The sequence below is a fragment of the Syngnathoides biaculeatus genome, chromosome 11 (genome assembly GCF_019802595.1).
Source record: "Syngnathoides biaculeatus isolate LvHL_M chromosome 11, ASM1980259v1, whole genome shotgun sequence".
Taxonomy (NCBI): Eukaryota; Metazoa; Chordata; class Actinopteri; order Syngnathiformes; family Syngnathidae; genus Syngnathoides; species Syngnathoides biaculeatus.
Genome location: NC_084650.1, coordinates 21,568,014 through 21,589,490, shown reverse-complemented (window position 1 = coordinate 21,589,490; position 21,477 = coordinate 21,568,014). Strand labels below are relative to the sequence as shown.

The window sequence follows — 21,477 nt, the reverse complement described above, 5'->3', positions numbered from 1 at the left end:
TATGCAGCTTCACGTCTATTTAACTTTTATTCAAGATCAAAGGCTCTTGGCTTCAGAGGAACATTCTGTAGTGTATTACAACTATGGCATGTGGAAATTGCAGTATTAAAAATACATATCTAACGTACGTATTTTAAACCGTTACATTAAGAGCTAGTGGTTAAGAGGCAGAGAAGATGCACGTCGACACGAAGCGTCGAGAAAGTCCCGTTTGACAAGCATGCTCGTCCTCGCCAGTGTTACTGTCGCTTTAAGAAACTGCACTTGCAGCCATTTTCTGCTCTTTGTGTGGGGTGGATTAGAGCTGGGGTGACAGTGGGGCAAAACTAGAGCATCAGTCGACTCTTAAGACGTGCTAAAGGCGGACGAGAGGTCGGAACGCCGTCGCAGTTCCGTATCGTCGGAGGGACATGAGATTTGCAGGTATGTGGCTGACTTGGGGGAGGATGGAGCCTCGTAGATGAACGTGCACCCGCTGGTGATGTGAGCTGTGTAGTGATGATGGCTGGAGAAAGAGAGCGAGCGAGTAAGAGAGAGATCATTTTTTTGCGCCTCACTTCCTGCTCATTCTTGATATTTATTAGCGTTTACGCGAACCACATCAAAGGTCGTTGGGCGTTGCTGACAGATTCCGGTCTGAGTGAACCGGTTCTCTGTGATTATCCCCACACGCGGGATTCCCATTAGCTTCCATCGGAGATGAGATGGGTGGGGTAAGGAGAGCCTAGCAAGTGCACTGATGAGTGATGGAGGCCAGGCGATTCCCCCTCCCGAGATGAGAAAGGGAAAAAAAAAACGGACTACGTGGTATTTACGAGGTTTTGACAAGCGACTCCCGAATTTGAATACGTAGTTTCAGCGTGGACGCGAGAGTGAGCGAGGTGTCAAAACTGGAGAAGCAGCACTGCTCTAATGGTGACACGCCTGCAGGCCTATGACTGATGCTCAAATGACAAACTAGTCGCCGGCTTCACAGTTTCCAGTGAGCTCACGCGATAGCCTTGCAGGCGTGCATATGTCCTGTGCATATTCTTTACGGTTGCAGGCTGACTGTTTTGTGAATGTGTAATTCCGCTCCATGTAGCCAAGCCCATGATGTCATGATTTGTAGCTGACCCCATGCTTCACCAAATTAATTCTCTCCTATATCTACCTTGAATTCTCCTCAAAAGCGTCATTCAGTATCAAAGTCAACAATAAAGTGCATATATTAATTTTCCATTTTCTGATGACTGCATTGGCTACATCTGCATCGAATAACACCTAGCACAAGAGTCTTCTAAATAACTTCACGAGAAAAAAATATGTAAGCAAGTCAATAGTGTAACATTTGTTGTTGTTTTAGTATAAAGTCTACTACGATCAAAGAACATTATCTGATATGTGTATGTAATATTTAAATTTTTTTAATATCGCCATATAAAATACAGAATAAAATTTACAGAGAAGCATCTCATGGTAAATCAGACAAGGTCTCTATTTACTATGCTATTTCACATGGTGCGTGTATAGATTTTGATCAATTGAACTGGACATGTTAGTATTGGTTTGGTATTTTTCATCATCCCCATCAATTCTTGAGATAATCCACACATTGATTATGTTGTGGAAAAAAAAAACATTTACTCACAACAGTTCTTCAGTCAGTAATGTTTAATTGAATTTACTGCCACGCATAATGTAATGAATGTGATTAGTTTTGCCCCCTAGCCCTCCTCGACTTGTCAAGCTTGGTCGTGTGACCTAAGCTTGTTTTCCCATGAGTGTGTGGTCTCCATTGTTGCTGGTCAAAAATGAAAGCACATCATTGATGGAGTCAGGTGATATTAGCCAACGTCCGATACTCTACATTGCAAAGACACTGCTGGAGCATGTTTGGAAATGGTCTGTACTAGTTGTGTTTGGTGAGGATGAATCAATGTAACAAATGCAACCCCGGGGTAGGCGCTTCATTGAGTAATGCAACCCTACACTTGACACACTTTCGACTGAAAGCCTCTTTGCCAAGTGCTTGAAAACAGACACTGGCCACTGTTCTCTGCAACATTAAAACAAAAAAGAAATCTTCCTTGGTTGTTAAAATATTGTTTTAACATTGTATTAATAAATATTAATTTGACAATATGTTTATTAGAATGGTTAAAGTGTCGAGTGCGTTTATTATCACATTGCCCATGCTATCTTGTAGTTTATAATTTATTTTAGCTGTTTTTGTGTTTGGATAACTTCCTCATGCATGCTTATAGGCTGATGCTATTATTAGGAGAATTTCCCTAAATTCTACTACAGGGAACCTCTGCATACTCACCCAATGTCTGGTATTCTCTCTGGCTTCACTGTACTATATAGTAACAGTAACCTCTTCTATCTACAGTGCGCTTTATCACAAATTCACCTTTTGCATTTTTTTAAATTGTAAGAACGTCTCACCTATTCGCAGCAAAAACTCTACTATTTGTGTTTTTTTCGTGATCATCATATAATGTCTGAATGTGGCACTAGATGGCACTAAAGCCCTTGCTAGTAGTCAATTTGTAATTTTTGCCAAGGACGTATGTTGAAGTGAAAAATATAGACTGAGATAATTTGTATGTCAGGGAGGAGCCAAGTTTAGCTTCGATTGTTTGCGGAAGTTACAGAGTCATTGTCACGTGTATGTTTTTGCTCATCTACTGTAAATGCTTGGCTATGAAAAGGCTCAAGGTAAGAAATGCCAGAGGTATTTTTATGGGTTACAAAGCAGCTGGCAAATACGTCCTCGCTCTTCCAGTACATTTTTTTCTCAATCAAATAATCTGTAAACCGTTTATGTTTAATGCCTGGATAAAACTACAGCATTTTGGCTCCAATATTGGCAGGATCTGCCATTCCCCCTGACTTTCCAAGATTGGGCCCAACATACGGTGTCAGGAACGCTGAAACTCCTAGTGTGACATAATCCTCAATCAATGATTTAGCTCTGCAATAGCACTATGACCGAAAATAAAAGGTCTAGGATGTTTTTATTTTTTCATTTTTATAGTTTTAATTTACTGTAACATATCAACAAGAACCCTCTGACACTGCATCTGGATGTAGAGGAATAGGATTTCATCTTACAGCATTGCCTCATCTTACCTGCTTGCTGTTGTCAATGTTATTCATGCCCACAAACCATCCATCCATTTTCTTTGCCGCTTATCCTCACGAGGGTCACGGGGAGTGCTGGAGCCTATCCCAGATGTCAACGGGCAGGAGGCGGGGTACACTCAGAATGGTTGCCAGCCAATCACAGGGCACATAGAGAGAAACAGTCGCACTCACAATCACACCTAGGGGCAATTTAGAGTGGCCAATCAATGTTGCATGTTTTGGGAGATGTGGGAGGAAACTGGAGTGCCTCGAGGAAACCCACGCAGGCATGGGGAGAATATGCAAACTGCACACAGGCGGCGCTGGGATCAAACCCAGGTCCTCAGAACTGTGAGGCCAACGCTTTACCAGCTGACCACCGTCCCACTGCCCACAAACCAATGTTTACCAAAAGTGAATGAACTGAATACAACACTAGCTTAATGTTTGTGTACAAACAGTAATGCCAGCACTAGCTTGCTATGTAACCCGCTACTTTAACATTATGTTGCCTGCTTGCCAGTGGTATTAAATGTACGTGAATTTTACCTCAGTCTTTCCTGACACCACAGACATTTTTGTTTTCTTTTTGTTCTTTTTTTCATAATGGTAAATGGAGTGCACTTATGTAACGCTTTAACGACAGCATCACAGTGGCCAAAACAATTGCCAGCAGACAATCTGAGCCAGGTTTCGAAAGGTTGACCCTTCGGCCACTGGACGATGCCCTCTGCCAACTGAGGTACAGATAGTCAACACAAAATATTGCTAATCAAAGTAGTATCATTGTTCCTGCCATAGTAATAATGGCTGTATCGAGTTGATGGGCTTTCTGACTCGCCTCACCCGACAGCTTATGCCTGAATCAGACTACATGTCATCAGCAAAGGGGCAGGAGGTAGCTCTTGTCTCTTGGCTTTCCTTCTAAGTCAGGGGTGCCCACACTTTTCTACTGCACAATGTACCGTGCGTGCTGGAGCCTATCCCAGCTATCTTCGGGTGAGAGTCGGAGTACACCCTGAACTGGTTTATCAGCCAATCGCAAGGCTCATATAAATAACCAATTGTCCACGTGTTCACACCTAAGGGCAATTTCGAGTCTTCAGTCAACCTACCACCCATGTGTTTGAGATGTGGGAGGAAACTGGGTTTCCCGGAGAAAATCCATACGTGGGGAGAACATCCAAACTCCACACAAGATTTGAACCCCGGTCCTCAGAACTGTGGGGTGGATGTGACAAATTAATCACTATTCAACAGTAATACTTCAGAGTACCATTGCACAAGTAGAAACTCACAGTCGGGGTCACACATAATAATTTATTCTGCCTGATTTCTTTTTTACACTTCTCGCTTCTGGCTGTGCATATTAAGCTGATTATTGGCCCTTTCAACTTTGTCTGCCCGGTCAGATGTAAACACACTTTCCTCAAAGATTCGTAAATGAACATGATGTGCTTTCATGCTGTACACTGCCACAGTAGTGCTGAATATTGTGAGGAGAACGCAAGGTCTGCACTTTCTCAAGAGGAGAACGAAAGAAGCCCTGCATTGATTAAGACTATGAATGACACACATACGTTATATACCGTATATCGCTTCGTGTATGATATGGGCCTACGCTACATAAACAATGTTCAATGTGTACACATACATCAATTTCAGTTGACCAGTGTCCAGCTGTTTTACACATTTATAATTGGGATTTCTTACTGTGTAAGTTTGCTCTTGGTTTGAATGTCTTAGAAAGCAAGATGATACAGCTGCAGGGGATACAACTCAGACAAAGGAGTTGTGAAGAGAAAATGATGGTGCCTACAGTAGACTTGTTTCTTTGGATTTAAAATCTTAATTCCGATTAATTTATTGACATTAGATGGCTTTTTACACATGATTCAAATTAACACATAAAGTAACACTATATAAAGCATACTGCATATGCATGTAGGTGATGTTCTTTTACTTGATGTTCCAGGCTGGGAATCCAGTTGACTAGCTTTATACAAATGAAGAACAGATGGAATAACTCAAGAGAATTTTATGCTCATAATCTGGCAGCAGAGGTAATAAAATGATGCAAAATAACATACACTGTCTGTTGTGGAACCCTGGGGTGATGTTGGTTCAGTGAGATCCGTTTAACAAAATTACATGATATTGGCGACACTGTAGAGATCTTGCACTGATGCAGTAAAGATCTCCAAGTGTGACTTTGTTGTCAATGGGGCGTCAGATATCTGAGATGAAAAAAAAATGTGCATCTACCGCTTCCTATACAAATTGGCACACTGTCAATTCATTTTAACTAATGCATGAGTACCACCTTCATGAGTGAAAATACTTTTGTTGTCTCCACGGGCGCTCTTTCTACACTCTGTGCTCTGCTTCCGTAAGTAGAAGTGGCTTGCCTCATTCAACCACTTAGCGCCTTACAAGTTGTCATGGTAACAAAAGCCATACTCTGCATTGGTTGGCTGTTACTTGGGGTATTTTGATGAAAGCATGCCATAGACATAGACAGAATATACGTCTCCTTTAAGTCCCTCCAGTGCCATCCTTCATCCATGGGCTTTTTTATGGCCATTTATTCAATGCGCTCCTTCTGTCTTCTTTCAGACTTTAGTGTGGCATGAGTGAGGCTTTGTAACCATGACGACCCACGTGACCCTTGAGGATGCCCTGTCCAATGTGGACCTACTGGAGGAGCTGCCCCTCCCAGACCAGCAGCCATGCATTGAACCCCCTCCCTCCTCCATTATGTACCAGGTACAAACCCACCCACTCTGTCACCCGTCCAACTACTCGAGTGTCAATGTATCACCAATCACTTGCTTCTTCTGCAGGCCAATTTTGACACCAACTTTGAAGATAGGAATGCATTTGTGACTGGCATCGCTCGTTACATTGAGCAAGCTACAGTCCACTCCAGCATGGTGAGCCCTGTTTTCGGTTTTTAGATGGTTCAATACTACTGGCCTTCCATCATAAATAGTATTCACATTTAGTTGTTTCTTCCTCCATCCACTAATTATGGCAAAGATGATGTGCACCCTCTGTACATTGACATTCAATTTGATATCATCAAACGCATATGGTCACACACTGGTGATTCATCTAGGTGAAGTTCCACTCAGCCTTCTGTGTTAATGCTGTTGTCAGGTTACTGGTGTGACTTGATTTAAAAATACAGGAAGCTGTGGTTTACTCAACCCTATTTCATTCAGAAGTCCACTTTAGGTACAAGCCAATCTATTTGAGGATACTCGAGCCAGAGGAATGGAGAAATGTGTCTCACCTATTTCTGAATGGGCAAAATGTTTCTCTGCTGAAATATTAACAAAGTGGCCATTCATTATGGAACATGTTACTCTTCAGAGAGGAATGCATTTGCAATGCGTTGAACACGTTTCAGCTTAACAAGTACCTGCACAGAGCTAATGGCGAAGCAATACGTTCAAAATGGTCCATGCAACTGACTTTCTTATTGAATGTAATGGCAAAAAAAAAAAAAAAACAATTCCTCAAATGTTCTTCCAATTTGAAAAAAAATATTCTTTTTTTTAATCTTATATGTTGCATTCTGTTATTTAAATATATCTGGTATTGTACTTTGAAGCTCTAGTGAAGCTAGGAAGTAATCATACTTGATCCTGTAATCAGTAAACTGCATACTGATGTTTACACATTTGTTTTATTAGTATTATGATATTGGAGTTTAAAATGACAGCCACTTTTGGCAGTAGGAACAGAATCTTCAATTTGTTGAATTAAAGCGTTACTTTTTCATTTTGTGCAGAATGAAATGCTGGAGGAAGGCCATGAGTATGCCGTGATGCTATATACTTGGAGAAGTTGCTCTAGAGCTATTCCGCAGGTAAGATTCAGACGTACAAATAAATGTTAATTCGTGGATTTGGGCTTCACAGTAATGTAAAATAAAGTCTGGTGTCTGTTTATCGTCATGTTCAACCCGCAAGTTCCTCTTTCCATGGGTGGGGAAGCAAACTTAGAGAGACATTAAAAAAAAAACCTACAGAAAATGTCAAAACAGAAAGAGAATATGTAAGGCATCCTGTATTTAGAGTTTATTGAACCAAGACATGTAATACTGCCCTCATGTGTTTGTTAGGTGAAATGCAATGAGCAACCCAACAGAGTTGAGATCTATGAGAAAACAGTGGAGGTGTTGGAGCCTGAAGTCACCAAGCTCATGAAGTTTATGTACTTCCAAGTAAGATATATTTTAAAGCTATAGTTTGAGGAGATGTAAGGGCATAAACGCCATAAGGCTTCTGTATATTTTTAAGTGTATTCATTGCTTATCGTAAGAACAAATGATTGTTATGAGTTTTAATATCTTTTTTGTCAATAGCGGAAAGCTATAGAACGTTTCTGCAGTGAAGTGAAGCGTCTCTGTCATGCTGAGAGGAGAAAAGATTTTGTTTCAGAGGCCTATTTGCTCACTTTGGGCAAATTTATCAACATGTTTGCTGTATTGGACGAACTGAAAAACATGAAGTGTAGTGTAAAAAACGATCATTCTGCTTACAAAAGGTACTGTGCCGTGCATAAATGCAAACTTTGTCACTACGCCATGTAATATTTCCCATAGCTGAATTTGCTTTTCCAAAAAGTAACATCGTTAATGTGTCAGCCTGTCTTTGTCTCCAGGGCTGCTCAGTTCTTGAGGAAGATGGCTGACCCTCAGTCCATCCAAGAGTCTCAGAATCTTTCAATGTTCTTAGCCAACCACAACAGGATCACTCAGGTTTGATTATTTTCACCAGTTAATTTGTTTAGTTCATCTACCATTGATTATCCCTTCCAAATGTTTAGCTTGTACCTAATGTGTGAAGAACCATTTTTATTATAGAATGAATGAATGACATTTATATATATATTATTGAAATTGGAGAGGCTCTCCTCCTGCGTCTGTCCATAGATAAAAGCAAAATAAATAACATAAACAAATATAAGAATAAAAATAAATACCAATAAATAAAAATACAGGTGTAAAATGAAATGCATAAAAAGTATTGCTCAAGATATTAAAATCAACGTGCCTTTGCATTAGTTGCACGGCTTGAGGAAAGATGAGAGTTCAGGGTGGTGATGGCTCTTGGAAAAAAAAATATTCTTGTTATTATCATAAGAAATAGCTGCACATTTAGCTGTAAGTGGCCATTAAAATCCTTGACTTTTCTGTATTTTTGTAGTGCCTGCATCAACAACTGGAAGTGATTCCAGGTTATGAGGAACTTTTGGCGGATATTGTCAACATTTGTGTAGATTATTATGAGAACAAGATGTATTTGACACCAAGTGAAAAGCACATGCTTCTCAAGGTACCCACATTTAATATTTTCTAACGTACTGTAGTTAGCTCATCTTTTTCTGCTTTAAAAGAACATTTATGTCAATGTATCAGGTGATGGGGTTTGGTCTGTACCTGATGGATGGGAATGTGAGTAACATCTACAAACTAGATGCCAAAAAGAGGATCAACCTTAGCAAGATTGACAAATTTTTCAAAGTAAGGCTGTGACCTTTTCAATATACCCTATTCCAAAAATCAAGTACATAACAGGGCTTTCTTTCCTGCATTTTAAGCTTCAGGTAGTGCCACTGTTTGGAGACATGCAGATAGAGTTGTCCCGCTACATTGAGACAAGTGCTCACTACGAAGAAAACAAGTCCAAGTAAGAACCCATCACCTGCAGATTAACAGCTTCCCATCCTTGAACCATATGAACCCTCCCTACTCTCCCCTGTATACACAGGTGGACGTGCACCCAGAGCAGCATTTCACCACAGTACAACCTGTGTGAGCAGATGGTGCAGATCAGAGAGGACCACATTCGATTTATCTCGGAGCTCGCACGCTATAGCAACAGCGAAGTGGTGACAGGCTCGGGCCTAGACAGCCAGAAATCAGATGAGGAATACAGAGAGCTTTTTGACCTTTCACTAAGGGGTCTGCAGTTGTTGTCCAAGTGGAGTACGCATGTCATGGAAGTTGTGAGTACTACTTTTTAAATGGGCGAGGAATCTTTGTGAGTACACTCACAGGTCACATTGCAGTAGGTACACCTGCAAAATGTGATCCAATACAAGAGTCTATTTTTACAAAGATGATAATACTCAAATCAAAGATATGGACTTCTTGGATCAGATATTGTTCCCTTATTTAAGCACACAAGAAGGTATTTCATCACTCCTGTGATCAAATTTAAATGGAGAATTTCTCTGCGTAAAGGTGCATTCTTAATAAACTTCTTGTCTGATAGGCCATTAAATTATGTAGGCTTACATGATGTGTTGTAAGTGACTCATGAATGCATGTTTATTCTGAAAGGCACCATAAAACTAATTAAAGCTTCCTGTCTGTTTCAGTACTCATGGAAGCTGGTCCATCCGACAGATAAATTTTGTAATAAGGATTGTCCAGGCACGGCAGAGGAGTATGAGCGAGCCACACGTTATAATTACACCAGTGAGGAGAAATTTGCTCTGGTGGAAGTGATTGCCATGATTAAAGGACTTCAGGTACAAAAGACCTGAAAGGGTATTCTCTGGTATTTTTGGCATTTTGTATAGCTTACATATGGATGCTCTCAGATTCTGACAAATATAGCATTTTTAGTTTTTGTTGTTGTTGCCATCTGTTTAAAATGTTCTTTCGAATACAACTATGATGCCCAGAATTGAGTACTCATTCCAATGTTTTGTGCCTATCAGGTCTTGATGGGGCGAATGGAGTCTGTGTTTAATCAGGCTATTAGAAATACTATCTACGCAGCACTGCAGGACTTTGCCCAGATGACCCTCAGGGAGCCCCTCCGCCAGGCGGTGCGCAAGAAGAAGAATGTCCTCATTAGGTACACATAGATCAAGTGATCAAAAGTTCCAACTCCCATATGTACGGTAATGTTGTTTTGTATGTCTCTGTCATCCATTTTCCTTTTATTCAGTGTTCTCCAAGCCATTCGAAAGACGGTTTGTGACTGGGAGGGTGCGAGGGAACCTCCAAACGACCCATGTCTGAGGGGAGAGAAGGACCCGAAAGGTGGTTTTGATATAAAGGTACCCCGGAGAGCTGTTGGACCTTCTAGTACACAGGTAAGTTTCATTGAGTTTATTAACATCAAAGGGGACCGACGTCCTATTAGTAAAAATGCTTTGCTGAGTAATTGCTCTCAAAGAAGTACTGTACACCTATGGGCCACTTTATATGGTACATCTGTACTATAAGATCAGATCCAACACAAATTATTCCTCTAAGAGTTAATAGTTTTGACTTTCTTAATAGCACTGTAACTCTTGAACTTGTAGCAATAGAATAGAGCTGCATTCTACAATGGTGTCCATAGAGTATTTGCTATAGAATAGTTCTTCTATTCATTATCATTAAACTGTCTAGTAAGTTCTTTGTGGTTTCTTTCTTCTTCATGGTCCCTCTTTGTATTTCCCTGCAGCTGTACATGGTGCGTACTATGCTGGAGTCATTAATTGCAGACAAGAGTGGCTCTAAAAAGACTCTTCGCAGCAGTCTGGATGGACCCATTGTGGTGGCCATAGAAGACTTCCACAAACAATCCTTCTTCTTCACACACTTGCTCAATTTCAGTGGTGAGGAGAACAGTCAATAGTACAGTAGTAGCAGATAGTAAAAAAAAAAAAAAAAACAACTACTAACTGACCACGGCACTTGGGGTCCTTGTCCTTCATCACCTGATCAGTCAATCAGAGGTTACTAAGGCTTCCTAGTTCCCCCTGAATCTCAATGATTAATTTTACCAAATCAAACTGGATATGTTGCCAACTGTCTGTTCAGTTTTCTTTTCCATCTCCATAAAGGCTTGTCTGGATGGTTTGTGACTTCAACCATATTCAACAACTTAAAGATGTGCTCAATCTGAGATTGAGAGCCAAGTCCTCTTGTCTCATCAGTGTGGTTTTTCTGTATCAGTAGAAAAATATTCCCACTGGTACGCCTCAATGTCTTGTAGAAAATCTTCCCAGAAGAATGGAGGCTATCTCAAAAGGCCATATTTTTTTTATTTGAAAGTTTCCATTGGTGTAATGCCTCTGTGTCCCAATACTTCCGTCTAGCAAGTTGTATGGCTACAAAGCTGATACATTTTTACATAGGATTGCATACCCTAAAAACTATGGTATCAAACATGACTAGCGTATGGACTGTGTATTTATTTGGAACAAACAAACAACAAAAGCTTTATATCCTTTCAATGTCCAGAGGCCCTGCAGCAGTGTTGTGACTTGTCCCAGCTCTGGTTTAGAGAGTTCTTCCTTGAGCTGACCATGGGTCGCAGAATCCAGTTCCCTATTGAGATGTCCATGCCGTGGATCCTCACCGACCACATTCTGGAGACCAAGGAACCCTCTATGATGGAGTGAGCCTTCCATGATAAGTCAATTTTAGTTTTGAGGAAATGGGTTTGTATTTAGTGCTTTTCTCATTTTCCTAGGTATGTGCTGTATCCACTGGATTTGTACAATGACAGTGGCTACTATGCTCTCACGAAGTTCAAGAAGCAGTTCCTTTATGATGAAATTGAGGCGGAGGTAATTGCTTACAGTTGCTTGAATTCAAATACCTTTCAATTTTGTGTTCGTTTCTTGAAGCAAATGTGTTTGCTCATTGTTCGTAGGTAAATCTCTGCTTTGACCAGTTTGTGTATAAGTTGGCTGATCAGATATTTGCCTACTATAAAGCAATGGCTGGAAGGTAGAAGCTTTGAATTGGTCTTTATTCATTTGATGTTTTTGACACAATATCTTGCAGTCATTAAATTGTTTGACATTTTTCCAGTGTTCTGCTAGATAAACGCTTCCGGGCAGAGTGTAAAAACTATGGGGTGATTATACCATATCCTCCTTCAAACCGGTATGAGACGTTGCTTAAACAGAGACATGTGCAGGTACTGAAAACAGCCATTGTATATATATATATATATATATATATATAACTGTGCAGTTCACCTATTTATGTATTCACTCAGTTCCTTCTGCGTCCCACAGCTTTTAGGTCGCTCCATTGACCTCAACCGTCTTATCACCCAGAGGATCTCTGCTGCCATGTATAAATCTCTGGACCATGCCATCAGCCGCTTTGAAAGCGAGGATCTGACCTCCATCGTGGTAAAGATCAAATGCCATCGCCCAGTAAAATATCCCTTCTTTTAATTCAGATTCTAAACACAACACTATATCACACCTTACCAGGAGTTGGAGTGGCTTCTGGAAATCAATAGACTCACTCACCGGCTTCTCTCCAAGCACATGACCTTGGACAGCTTTGATGCCATGTTCCGTGAGGCCAATCACAATGTCTCGGCTCCCTATGGCCGAATTACGCTACATGTCTTTTGGGAGCTCAATTTTGACTTCCTCCCTAATTATTGCTACAACGGATCTACAAATCGGTCTGTCTGTGCTTGCAGACACACCTTTTCTTAATGGTGAGTTGTTTCACTGTTTTAAACACGTTTTATTTTCAGATTTGTACGCACAGCCATTCCCTTCACCCAGGAACCCCAGAGAGACAAACCAGCCAATGTGCAGCCTTACTACCTGTATGGGTCCAAGGTGTGCCACAGTCTTACACTCATTACATTAAATTTTCAAAAGACTTGTTCAACTAGGTCGGTTGGAATGGACTGTATGTAATTCCTGACTGACACTGATTCTCTCTTTTTTTTCCCCTTCCTAGCCTCTGAACATTGCCTACTCTCACATATACAGCTCATACAGGAACTTTGTTGGCCCGCCTCACTTCAAGACCATATGTCGTCTCCTTGGTTACCAAGGCATTGCTGTTGTGATGGAGGAGCTGCTTAAGATTGTCAAGAGCTTGGTATTCATTATCATTTTCCTTCCTTAACATGTCCCCTCCAGCTTTGTATGGAATCTCAACATAACTGTGTGGTTCATCTTTGTGTCCTCTTAGTTACAGGGCACCATTCTGCAGTATGTAAAAACACTCATCGAAGTCATGCCCAAAATTTGCCGCCTACCTCGCCATGAGTATGGCTCCCCAGGTGAGTGTTTGCCCTCTCTGTGAACGTAACTTATTTGTCTGTAGGGTCCAATTTTCAGTCCATGCAGTAAACGGGGAATGTGTTTTTATTGTGTTCTTTATATGGAATACTTTAATCAAATAATATAGTGGAACCTCCCAAAAAAATTGAATCTGAGATTGGTACAGTTGGTGTTCAAGCACAATACTCAGCAAATTTTGGTTCTGGAAAATGTCAAACTACAATCATGCATTAGACTTCAGAAACTCCACAAGTGTTTTTTTTTTTTTTTTTTTCGGGGCGTGCTTGGATATCATACCACTAAAGACGTTTACGAGTGACTGCAAAGACAGAGCGTGATGACAACCAGAGAACACAAATTGTGACATGAATGGATCGGAGTACTCGGTATAATAAGATCAATATAAATATCGATCACCTACAGACATTTATTTTACCAAGCAAATGCTCATGTAAAAATCAAGATATTATAAGCGTAATGACCACCATGAGAGTAACCAGAAAAACAGCAATTCTTTATGGTGCAGAAAGAAGTCAAGTTTCAATTCCTTGTCCCAAAACAGTGCACACAGTATCAACAAGGCGACTGTAAAACTTAAGAAGCTGTGTTCTTAAGTTGTGAAAATTCCAGGATTAAATATAAAAGGCCACTAAGTAACATCATCATTACAATGTGACCTTTGAGCCCACGTTATACAGAACGATTGACCGAGATCCCAAACAGTGTCCACTAAATGTATATATCTTAAATGTTTTTGTCATTGGTGGATGAGTGGTTAGCATATCTGCCTCATAGTTTTGAGGACTGGGGTTGAAATCCTGTCCTCACTGTGTGGAGTTTGGATGTTCCCCTGTGCCTGTGTAGGTTTTCTCCATGTAGTCCGGTTTTCTCACACATCCCAAAAAACATACATGGTAGGTTGATTGAAGACTAAATTGGCCGTGGGTTTGTATGTACGCGCAAATGAGGTTTTTCGTTATATGTACCTTTTCAAGATGTACACTCCCTCTCACTCAAAGTTAGCTGGAATAGGCTCCACGACGCTCACAATCCTAGTGGGGATAAGAGGAACGGAAAATAGATGGATGGCTGTTTTGACATGACTGATTCTATCACTGGGTTCAAGATCAGAGGTGGGCCTGAACTGGCCTGTCAGGGGTTCCAATCCGGCCTGTGGGGATGATTTTGTAAAAAGTAAATCTTTGAGAACACGTTTACAGATTTTTTTTATTGTGCAATAAAAGTGACTTGTTGTTGCTAATTTTGTCCGCTTGAGGTCGCACTGACGCCACATTTATTTCTGTGAAAACGAGTGCCTAGTGTAGAAGTACTGTATTTTAAGATACTGGAGAGTGTAAAATGTGAGTAAACATCTTCAGTTCAAAACCAGTTGGCTTGATGGAACCCTTTTGTGTTTTCTTCATGCACCGCCACAATATGTAAGATTTTTAATTGTAGATTTAGAAGGCAGGGGATAGCTGTACCATCTTTCTGAATAGTTCCTACTTTAGTTTGTATGGTATGATAAGTCAGTTGAGGTTGCTAAGATTTCCTGATAGTTTGGCAATTTTATGTACATTTAAAATGATTTCGAGATCTGAACAGGTTTTTAAATGAAAGGGATATAGAGTATTTAGCTTCACTGTGATCTATAAGTTGCATTTGTATAGATGAAAAAGTGATTTATAATATTGTTGACATTTCGCTCATTTTTTGGGATGAAATTTCAGATTTCACATTTGATTTACAGCAAAATAATAATCATCCATCTATCCATTTTCTACACTGCTTATCCTCACTAGTGTCGCGCCATGCTCGGGCCTATCCCAGGTATCTCAGGGTGAGAGGCGGGGTACATCCTGAAATGGTTGCCAGCCAGTCACAGAGATAATAATCAATAATGTGAATATTCCCAGAATCCATCCATCCATTTTCTTTTGCCGCTTATCCTCACAAGGGTCATGGAGAGTGCTGGAGCCTATTCCAACTGTCATCGAGCAAGAGGCAGGGTACACCCTGAACTGGTTTCCAGTCAATCGTACAGCACATGGAGACAAACATCCGCACTCACAATCACACCTAGTGGCAATTTAGAGTGTCCAATTAATGTTGCATGTTTTTGGGATGTGGGAGGAAACCGGAGTGCCCGAAGAAAACCCAAGCAGGCACAGGGTGAACATGCAAACTCCACACAGGCGGGGCCGGGATCGAACCTTTGTCCGCAGGACATTGAGGCCAACGCTTTACCAGCTGATCCACCGTGCCCCCATTTCCAGAATCAACTTGAAATTATTTGCACCAAAATAATGGGTAACATCTGGAATAGTCATTAATTCTTGCTTATTAGGCTGCAAATATCCATTTGATTTCAAATTAAGGCGAATGTGGCCCCTTAACTGAAACAACTTTGACACCCCTAAGAGCACTCAGAAGCTCCACACCATCACCTGCACTTCATTACACACAGCAGTGCTGTTTGCGCCTGTCCTTCAAAAATGTTACTTTAAAATGTAAAATCAGCCACTAGAATTCAGGTCAGGTTTGAAAAATCTGTTTGTGCATATTCCACCAAGCTGACCTCCAGTGGCAGTTTTGCCCAATTAGCAGACACGTTCCTAGGTGTGCCCTGGTTGTAGATCAACTTCCACATACTGTCTGTTCACATGAGCAATCAAGTTTGTGCATGTCTCTGCACATGCTGACCTTTCGTAAATCAGTCATCTGATAACTTTTTTACTTCATTTAGATTCTTTCTTTGATACTAACCAACTCATCCCTGACAAGAACCATTTACTGATGCAAGAAGCCATATGCAGTTCTTTGCATTTTATCATGAATAGCCTCCTTGCATACCGACTAGACCTGCACCTTCAGATTAGACTTTTGGCAGATGGAGATACCGTAGGCCTATGAGAAGGCTTTAGTAATCCTTAAATTACCAATGTTCTGTACCACAAGTTCTGACCCAATTTACTATCTTGAACTCTTACTACCATAATTTAATCACCCCTGATTTGCTGTAAGGAAAGAGTACGTCAAGATTACCACACCCCTTTTATTGCAGGAATCTTGGAGTTCTTCCACCATCAGCTCAAGGATATTATTGAGTACGCTGAGCTCAAGACAGATGTCTTCCAGAGCTTAAGGGAGGTGGGGAACGCCATCTTATTCTGTCTGCTCATCGAGCAAGCTCTGGTAAGACCACTACGCTTCTGCTGACATGACAACTTGAGCTGCTATAATAAGATCCCACAGCCTGGACTGCAAATGTATTGTGTGGTTAATCTGGGAGCCTGAAGTTTCTGTCCGCTTTAAGATGTTGATTTCCTCTAAATCAGCTATCACAGACAGAGTCTTTCAGGGCCCAAGTCTAAGTGCCACAGTGAGTTTAATCTTGAAACTATGATTCTATTTTTCATTACACGCTGGCATCAACCACAGGTGGTAAGGACATAGGTTTTGTTCATTGCTCTCAAAATAACACTGAGATGATTTCTTCCTTTGTTTCTCTCATTTTGGTTTGCCGTGCTGTTTCTCTCTTCTCTGACCATTTCTGTTTGCATGACAGTTTTATATCCCATCAGTCCTAGAAAAAATGGTGTGGCATTTATTTTTAAAAATCGAAAGATAAGGCAATTAATAAAACAATGTAAAGGTCCTGTAGAAGAATCCTAATGAGCTTGTCATCCAAGGAGGAACATGTACCAGGTTTTTGGAGGGTAGCTATTGTGGTTATGCGCTTCCGTGTGTTTATTCTGATTCTGTGTGCATGTTTCCTGTTTGTATAGCACATCTCCGCTTTCATTCACGCACTAACCTGGTTATATATGGGCTGTCTGTGCAGATATTAGTTTCTACATACATAGATGCATGTGTCCTGCTTTTATTGTTGCATGGCTCTTCCTGTCAATAATGTAATAGAAATTGTTCATCATCCTGACTCATTTAATACCATACACCTTTACAAAATGCAACCACCTATTTAAGAAGCAATTGCCGTTGATATGATCTTAAAATACAAATAAATACAATAAAATTCTTCAGAATTAATCTTATTAATATATTAATCATATTATAATAGTGACACAGTGGAGCAACATGTTAGAGCGTTGGCCTCACAGTTTTTAGGACTGGGGTTCAAAACCCAGCCCCACCTGTGTGGAGTTTGCATGTTCTCCCCGTGCTTGCAGGGGTTTCCTCCCACATCCCAAAAACATGCATGAATTAATTGCATTAATTGGAGACTCTAAATTTCCCCTAGGTGTGACTGCGACGGTTGTGTGTCTCTTTGTGGTCTGCGATTGGGTGGCAACCAGTTCAGGGAGTACCCCGCCTCCTGCCCGATGACAGCTGGGATAGGCTTCAGCACTCCTGCGATCCTTGTGAGGATAAGCATCTCAGAAAATGGATGAATAGATATAATGACAGTTTTGAAAATTCCAACTTTTTGAGGACAGTTTAGGGAAGACCATTTCCTGCTCCAGTATGACTATGTCCTAGCGTACAAAGCAACTTCCAAACCACCATTTGTAATGGAAGAACTTAAGAGTTCTGACCTCAACCTCATCAAACACCATTGGAATGAACTAAAACATCGATTGTTTACAAGCCCTTCTCGTCAAACAAGAGCAAAGCTCTTTTAGATGCAAAAGAACACCAGTTCCATTTTCTTTCATTTTCATTATTTATTCAAGAGTGTTAGTGACTGATAACGTTAAGTTTGTCTTTAAAAATTGACTGTTCTTACTAGTGACCAAAAATACAGGTGGAAGGGGAACTATATTCTTGGTTGTAGATTCCTAATTCACACACCATGCACATATTTTGAAATTAAAGGGAAGTATGACGTTTGGATGCCAAATTAACATCAATTCATGGCTATCTGCATGCTCTTGAAAGATTTCTTTATGCAACACATTGAATTCAATTATTTTATCTTCTATTTTTTTTTTTAATACCAGTCACAGGAGGAAGTGTGTGACCTTCTTCACGCTGCCCCTTTCCAAAACATTCTGCCAAGAGTATATATCAAGGGTATATTTAATTAAAAAATATCAAATTGAATAGATGCTCGTTTGAGTTTTGATAAATAGATCACATTGAAAAATATTGTTTATATGTAGAGGGAGAGCGTCTAGAGGTGAGGATGAAAAGGCTGGAAGCAAAGTATGCACCTCTCCACCTTGTGCCTCTGATTGAGAGGCTAGGAACCCCTCAGGTATGTTTACACCAATCACGCCAGCATTATTTTATAGTTTTCAAGTTGATTGTATGAACATGCTATTGTCTTGTCATTCTGTTAGCAAATTGCCATTGCACGTGAGGGAGATTTACTGACCAAAGAGCGTCTGTGCTGCGGCCTTTCCATGTTTGAGGTCATCCTGACGCGCATCCGTAGCTTCCTGCAGGACGGGGTGTGGCGCGGGCCTCCTCCCACCAATGGTGTCATGCACGTGGATGAGTGCATGGAGTTCCACCGCCTCTGGAGTGCAATGCAGTTTGTGTATTGCATTCCAGTAGGCACTCATGAGTTCACAGCAGAGTGAGTAACGCCAGACTTATGTTAAAGCGGGGCAATTATGGAAAAAAATGCGTTGTCCATATTTGTGTGTGAACGCAAATAACTCCTGTTATTTGATGCTAATACTGTTAGCTAGCCTGTTAATATGGTGAGCCATTGACTAATACCATAAACTGCCAATTTCTAAAACAATGTGTCTCTTCCATTTAAATATTCAATGTGAAGTATTCTTTTTGTTGTGTGTTTAGTTTTACCTTAAACTCCAATTGGGGTCTCATTCAACAGCTAATGCTTGTATTAGACTACAGTATTTTAGACTTGATATTGAACTGATTATCTTTTGCAGACAATTTCTGAGATTAGGACCAACATATTTTGTTGGGAACGACAAAATTTATTGTAGTGTGACATCATTCACTACCAACTATTTGGAAGTAGATTGGCATTGTATGAGAACCCCTGTTTACATCCGGCTTCACCCTGTGTGGCTTTTGTATGTTCCCTCCATGACTTTGTGGGTTTCATCCCACATCCCAAAAGCATGCATGGTAGTTTAATTGAAGACTAAATTGCCCATAGTTGTGAATGTGAGTACAAGCAGTTGTCTATTTATATGTGCTTTGTGATTGGCTGATAACCAGTTAAGGGTGTAGCCTGCCAGTCACCTACAGCCAGCTGGGATTGTCTCCAGCATGTCCGCGACTCCAGTGAGGGAAATGAATGAATGAATGTCCTCGTATCCCCTCAACTTGCTTTAAATAATTATTTTGTTAATTTTGTTATGCTTTACTCCCAACACTCAGAGTTACAATTAATCACAATAAATAAGAAATGTAGCATAATCTGTGTGCTTTGATCGTTAGGCAGTGCTTCGGGGATGGTCTTAATTGGGCTGGCTGTGCAGTCATTGTTCTATTGGGACAGCAGCGACGCTTCGATCTCTTTGACTTCTGCTACCACCTGCTCAAAGTTCAAAGACAAGATGGCAAGGATGAGATCATCAAAAATGTGGTGAGTATACTGTATTCGACCAGATATTAGATACCAAACACATTTTCAGTATCAAAATGTTTTGTTCTTGAATAACTGCAATTCACATGTAACTTATCTTTTTCGCAGCCACTAAAGAAGATGGCAGACCGCATCAGGAAGTACCAGATCCTTAACAATGAAATCTTTGCAATCCTCAACAAGTATATGAAGGCAGTGGAGACAGACAGTTCCACTGTCGAGCATGTTCGCTGTTTCCAGCCTCCAATACACCAATCCTTGGCTACAACTTGTTGAAAACATACACATACAGCACATACTGAAACACACAACTTCCCCACAGATGTGATTCTATTTCTGGCCAATTTTGGGTCTTTTACAGTTGTGAGTTACTGTCGTTTCTTCTCACACTGGTTAAAGAAATTTAAAGATAAATCATCTCAAACTGTTTTCCTCATTCAAATGTTTGTGAATGCTTACAAAAGTGAAGTCAAAGAGACTAGTGGTGGAAGTATATTTTCACATCTTGTTTTGTTTGTTTTAATTTACACATGACTTGCAATCAGACTCATGCACGCCCTCGTTTTACCTGCACATATGCCAAAATAGTCATATTTGAGTCAGGTCTTCAAAGACTGTGAGTCCTACATAAAGTTAAACACAATTATTTCCCGATTAAATAAATTCAAATTTTATCATCCAAAAAAAGAGTTCAACAACAAAATCACTTCCCACAATAGCTTTTGTTCTCATTTGTGTAATTATGTGGTGTGTCTATGATACATCTTCTTTCTATCATGAGACATTTAATGATTTTTTTATTTTTTGTGTTTATTCATCTGCTCATTTTTTTATTATTTTTAATTTTTGCCTGGCTGGTTTGATTTCCATTTAATTATCTCACATCCACCAAACCCATTTGATTTTCTTAACACATTTTTATTCAATGCAAATTTCAATGTAAATTTCACCATTGAACTATGTGAACTGTTGGGTGTCGTAATTGTTCTTGTTTTACGATGAATATTTTATTTAAACATCATTAGTATTATGGTCTGCTACTGACTGGAAACCTCATTTCTCTTTCTTTATTTTGCCTGTTGGGAAATTTTTTATATGCCGTTCATGAATACAGTGATGATGATCCTAATTTAGACAGAAAACAAAGTTATGAGTGAACATGTGTTGCTTTTTCAAGAGTTTAAAACAACTACTGTAGGTGTGTTAATACATCTGGGTGTATGATAACATGATGTTGTACAAGATTAACCTGTTTGGAGTGTGTGGAGGATGCTGGTCCAGTAGATGTGTGAAGTAAAATTAAAAAAAAAACACCATACAATAATTCACATATAATTAACTTAGCATTTCTTGAATATAGTATTAATTATTTTGACTTTTGCTTTAGCAGTGTTATCAAGATATGCTAAATTCCCCTCCCCCCTATTTTTTCACAACGATAACAAATGACTTATGCTGCAGTCACCCCTACCATGATCTTTATTCTGCATCAAATTTAATCAAGAAATGTTCTTTTATCTACTTTTCTTATATTTATTCAACTTTGAACTGATTTTAATTTTCGGGTTAATCCAGTAAAAACAAAGGCACAAAAGTATCATTGCGAAACCTTAGCATGGAAATGTAATTTATTGTCATCAACGGCTCCATTTGTGACACAAGGCTTTGTTTATGTAACTGTACAAGTGACCATGTTTTGAAGTACTGCAAATGGAGAAAAGATTAAAAAATGTACAACAATTGTCCTGCATAGGATTTGAAATTATGTTGTA

At 40.0% G+C, this 21,477-nt stretch overlaps 1 protein-coding gene across 2 annotated transcripts; it reads left to right on the top strand.

Moving 5' to 3' along the window:
* Nucleotides 1–76: 76 nt before the first annotated feature.
* Nucleotides 77–21,433, top strand: cyfip2 (cytoplasmic FMR1 interacting protein 2). Of its 2 annotated transcripts, none has more exons than XM_061835217.1 (30): nucleotides 77–423; nucleotides 5,728–5,877; nucleotides 5,955–6,044; nucleotides 6,908–6,985; nucleotides 7,241–7,342; nucleotides 7,484–7,665; nucleotides 7,783–7,879; nucleotides 8,328–8,456; nucleotides 8,540–8,644; nucleotides 8,722–8,810; nucleotides 8,892–9,129; nucleotides 9,505–9,657; nucleotides 9,850–9,989; nucleotides 10,083–10,230; nucleotides 10,587–10,740; nucleotides 11,369–11,525; nucleotides 11,601–11,697; nucleotides 11,784–11,860; nucleotides 11,945–12,053; nucleotides 12,154–12,273; nucleotides 12,358–12,557; nucleotides 12,633–12,720; nucleotides 12,845–12,988; nucleotides 13,082–13,172; nucleotides 16,238–16,368; nucleotides 18,135–18,207; nucleotides 18,297–18,391; nucleotides 18,477–18,715; nucleotides 19,558–19,705; nucleotides 19,814–21,432. In XM_061835217.1, exons 2-30 carry the CDS (start codon nucleotides 5,761–5,763, stop codon nucleotides 19,979–19,981), a joined length of 3,759 nt encoding a protein of 1,252 aa, XP_061691201.1. In that variant the 5' UTR covers nucleotides 77–423; nucleotides 5,728–5,760; the 3' UTR covers nucleotides 19,982–21,432. The 2 variants fall into 2 exon arrangements, with proteins under 2 accessions (XP_061691201.1, XP_061691200.1); XM_061835216.1 differs by having other exon boundaries at nucleotides 406–526; nucleotides 16,238–16,370; nucleotides 18,134–18,207; nucleotides 19,814–21,433.
* The last annotated feature ends 44 nt before the right edge of the window (nucleotides 21,434–21,477 follow it).

What these genes read in the sequence shown, in the direction of transcription:
- cyfip2 (XM_061835216.1), top strand. Translation starts at nt 5,761, where the DNA reads ATGACGACCCACGTGACCCTTGAGGATGCCCTGTCCAATGTGGACCTA. An exon ending in AAAAGCACATGCTTCTCAAG is followed by an intron (nt 8,457 to 8,539) that starts GTACCCACATTT and finishes TCAATGTATCAG; the next exon opens with GTGATGGGGTTTGGTCTGTA. An exon ending in TTAAGATTGTCAAGAGCTTG is followed by an intron (nt 12,989 to 13,081) that starts GTATTCATTATC and finishes GTGTCCTCTTAG; the next exon opens with TTACAGGGCACCATTCTGCA.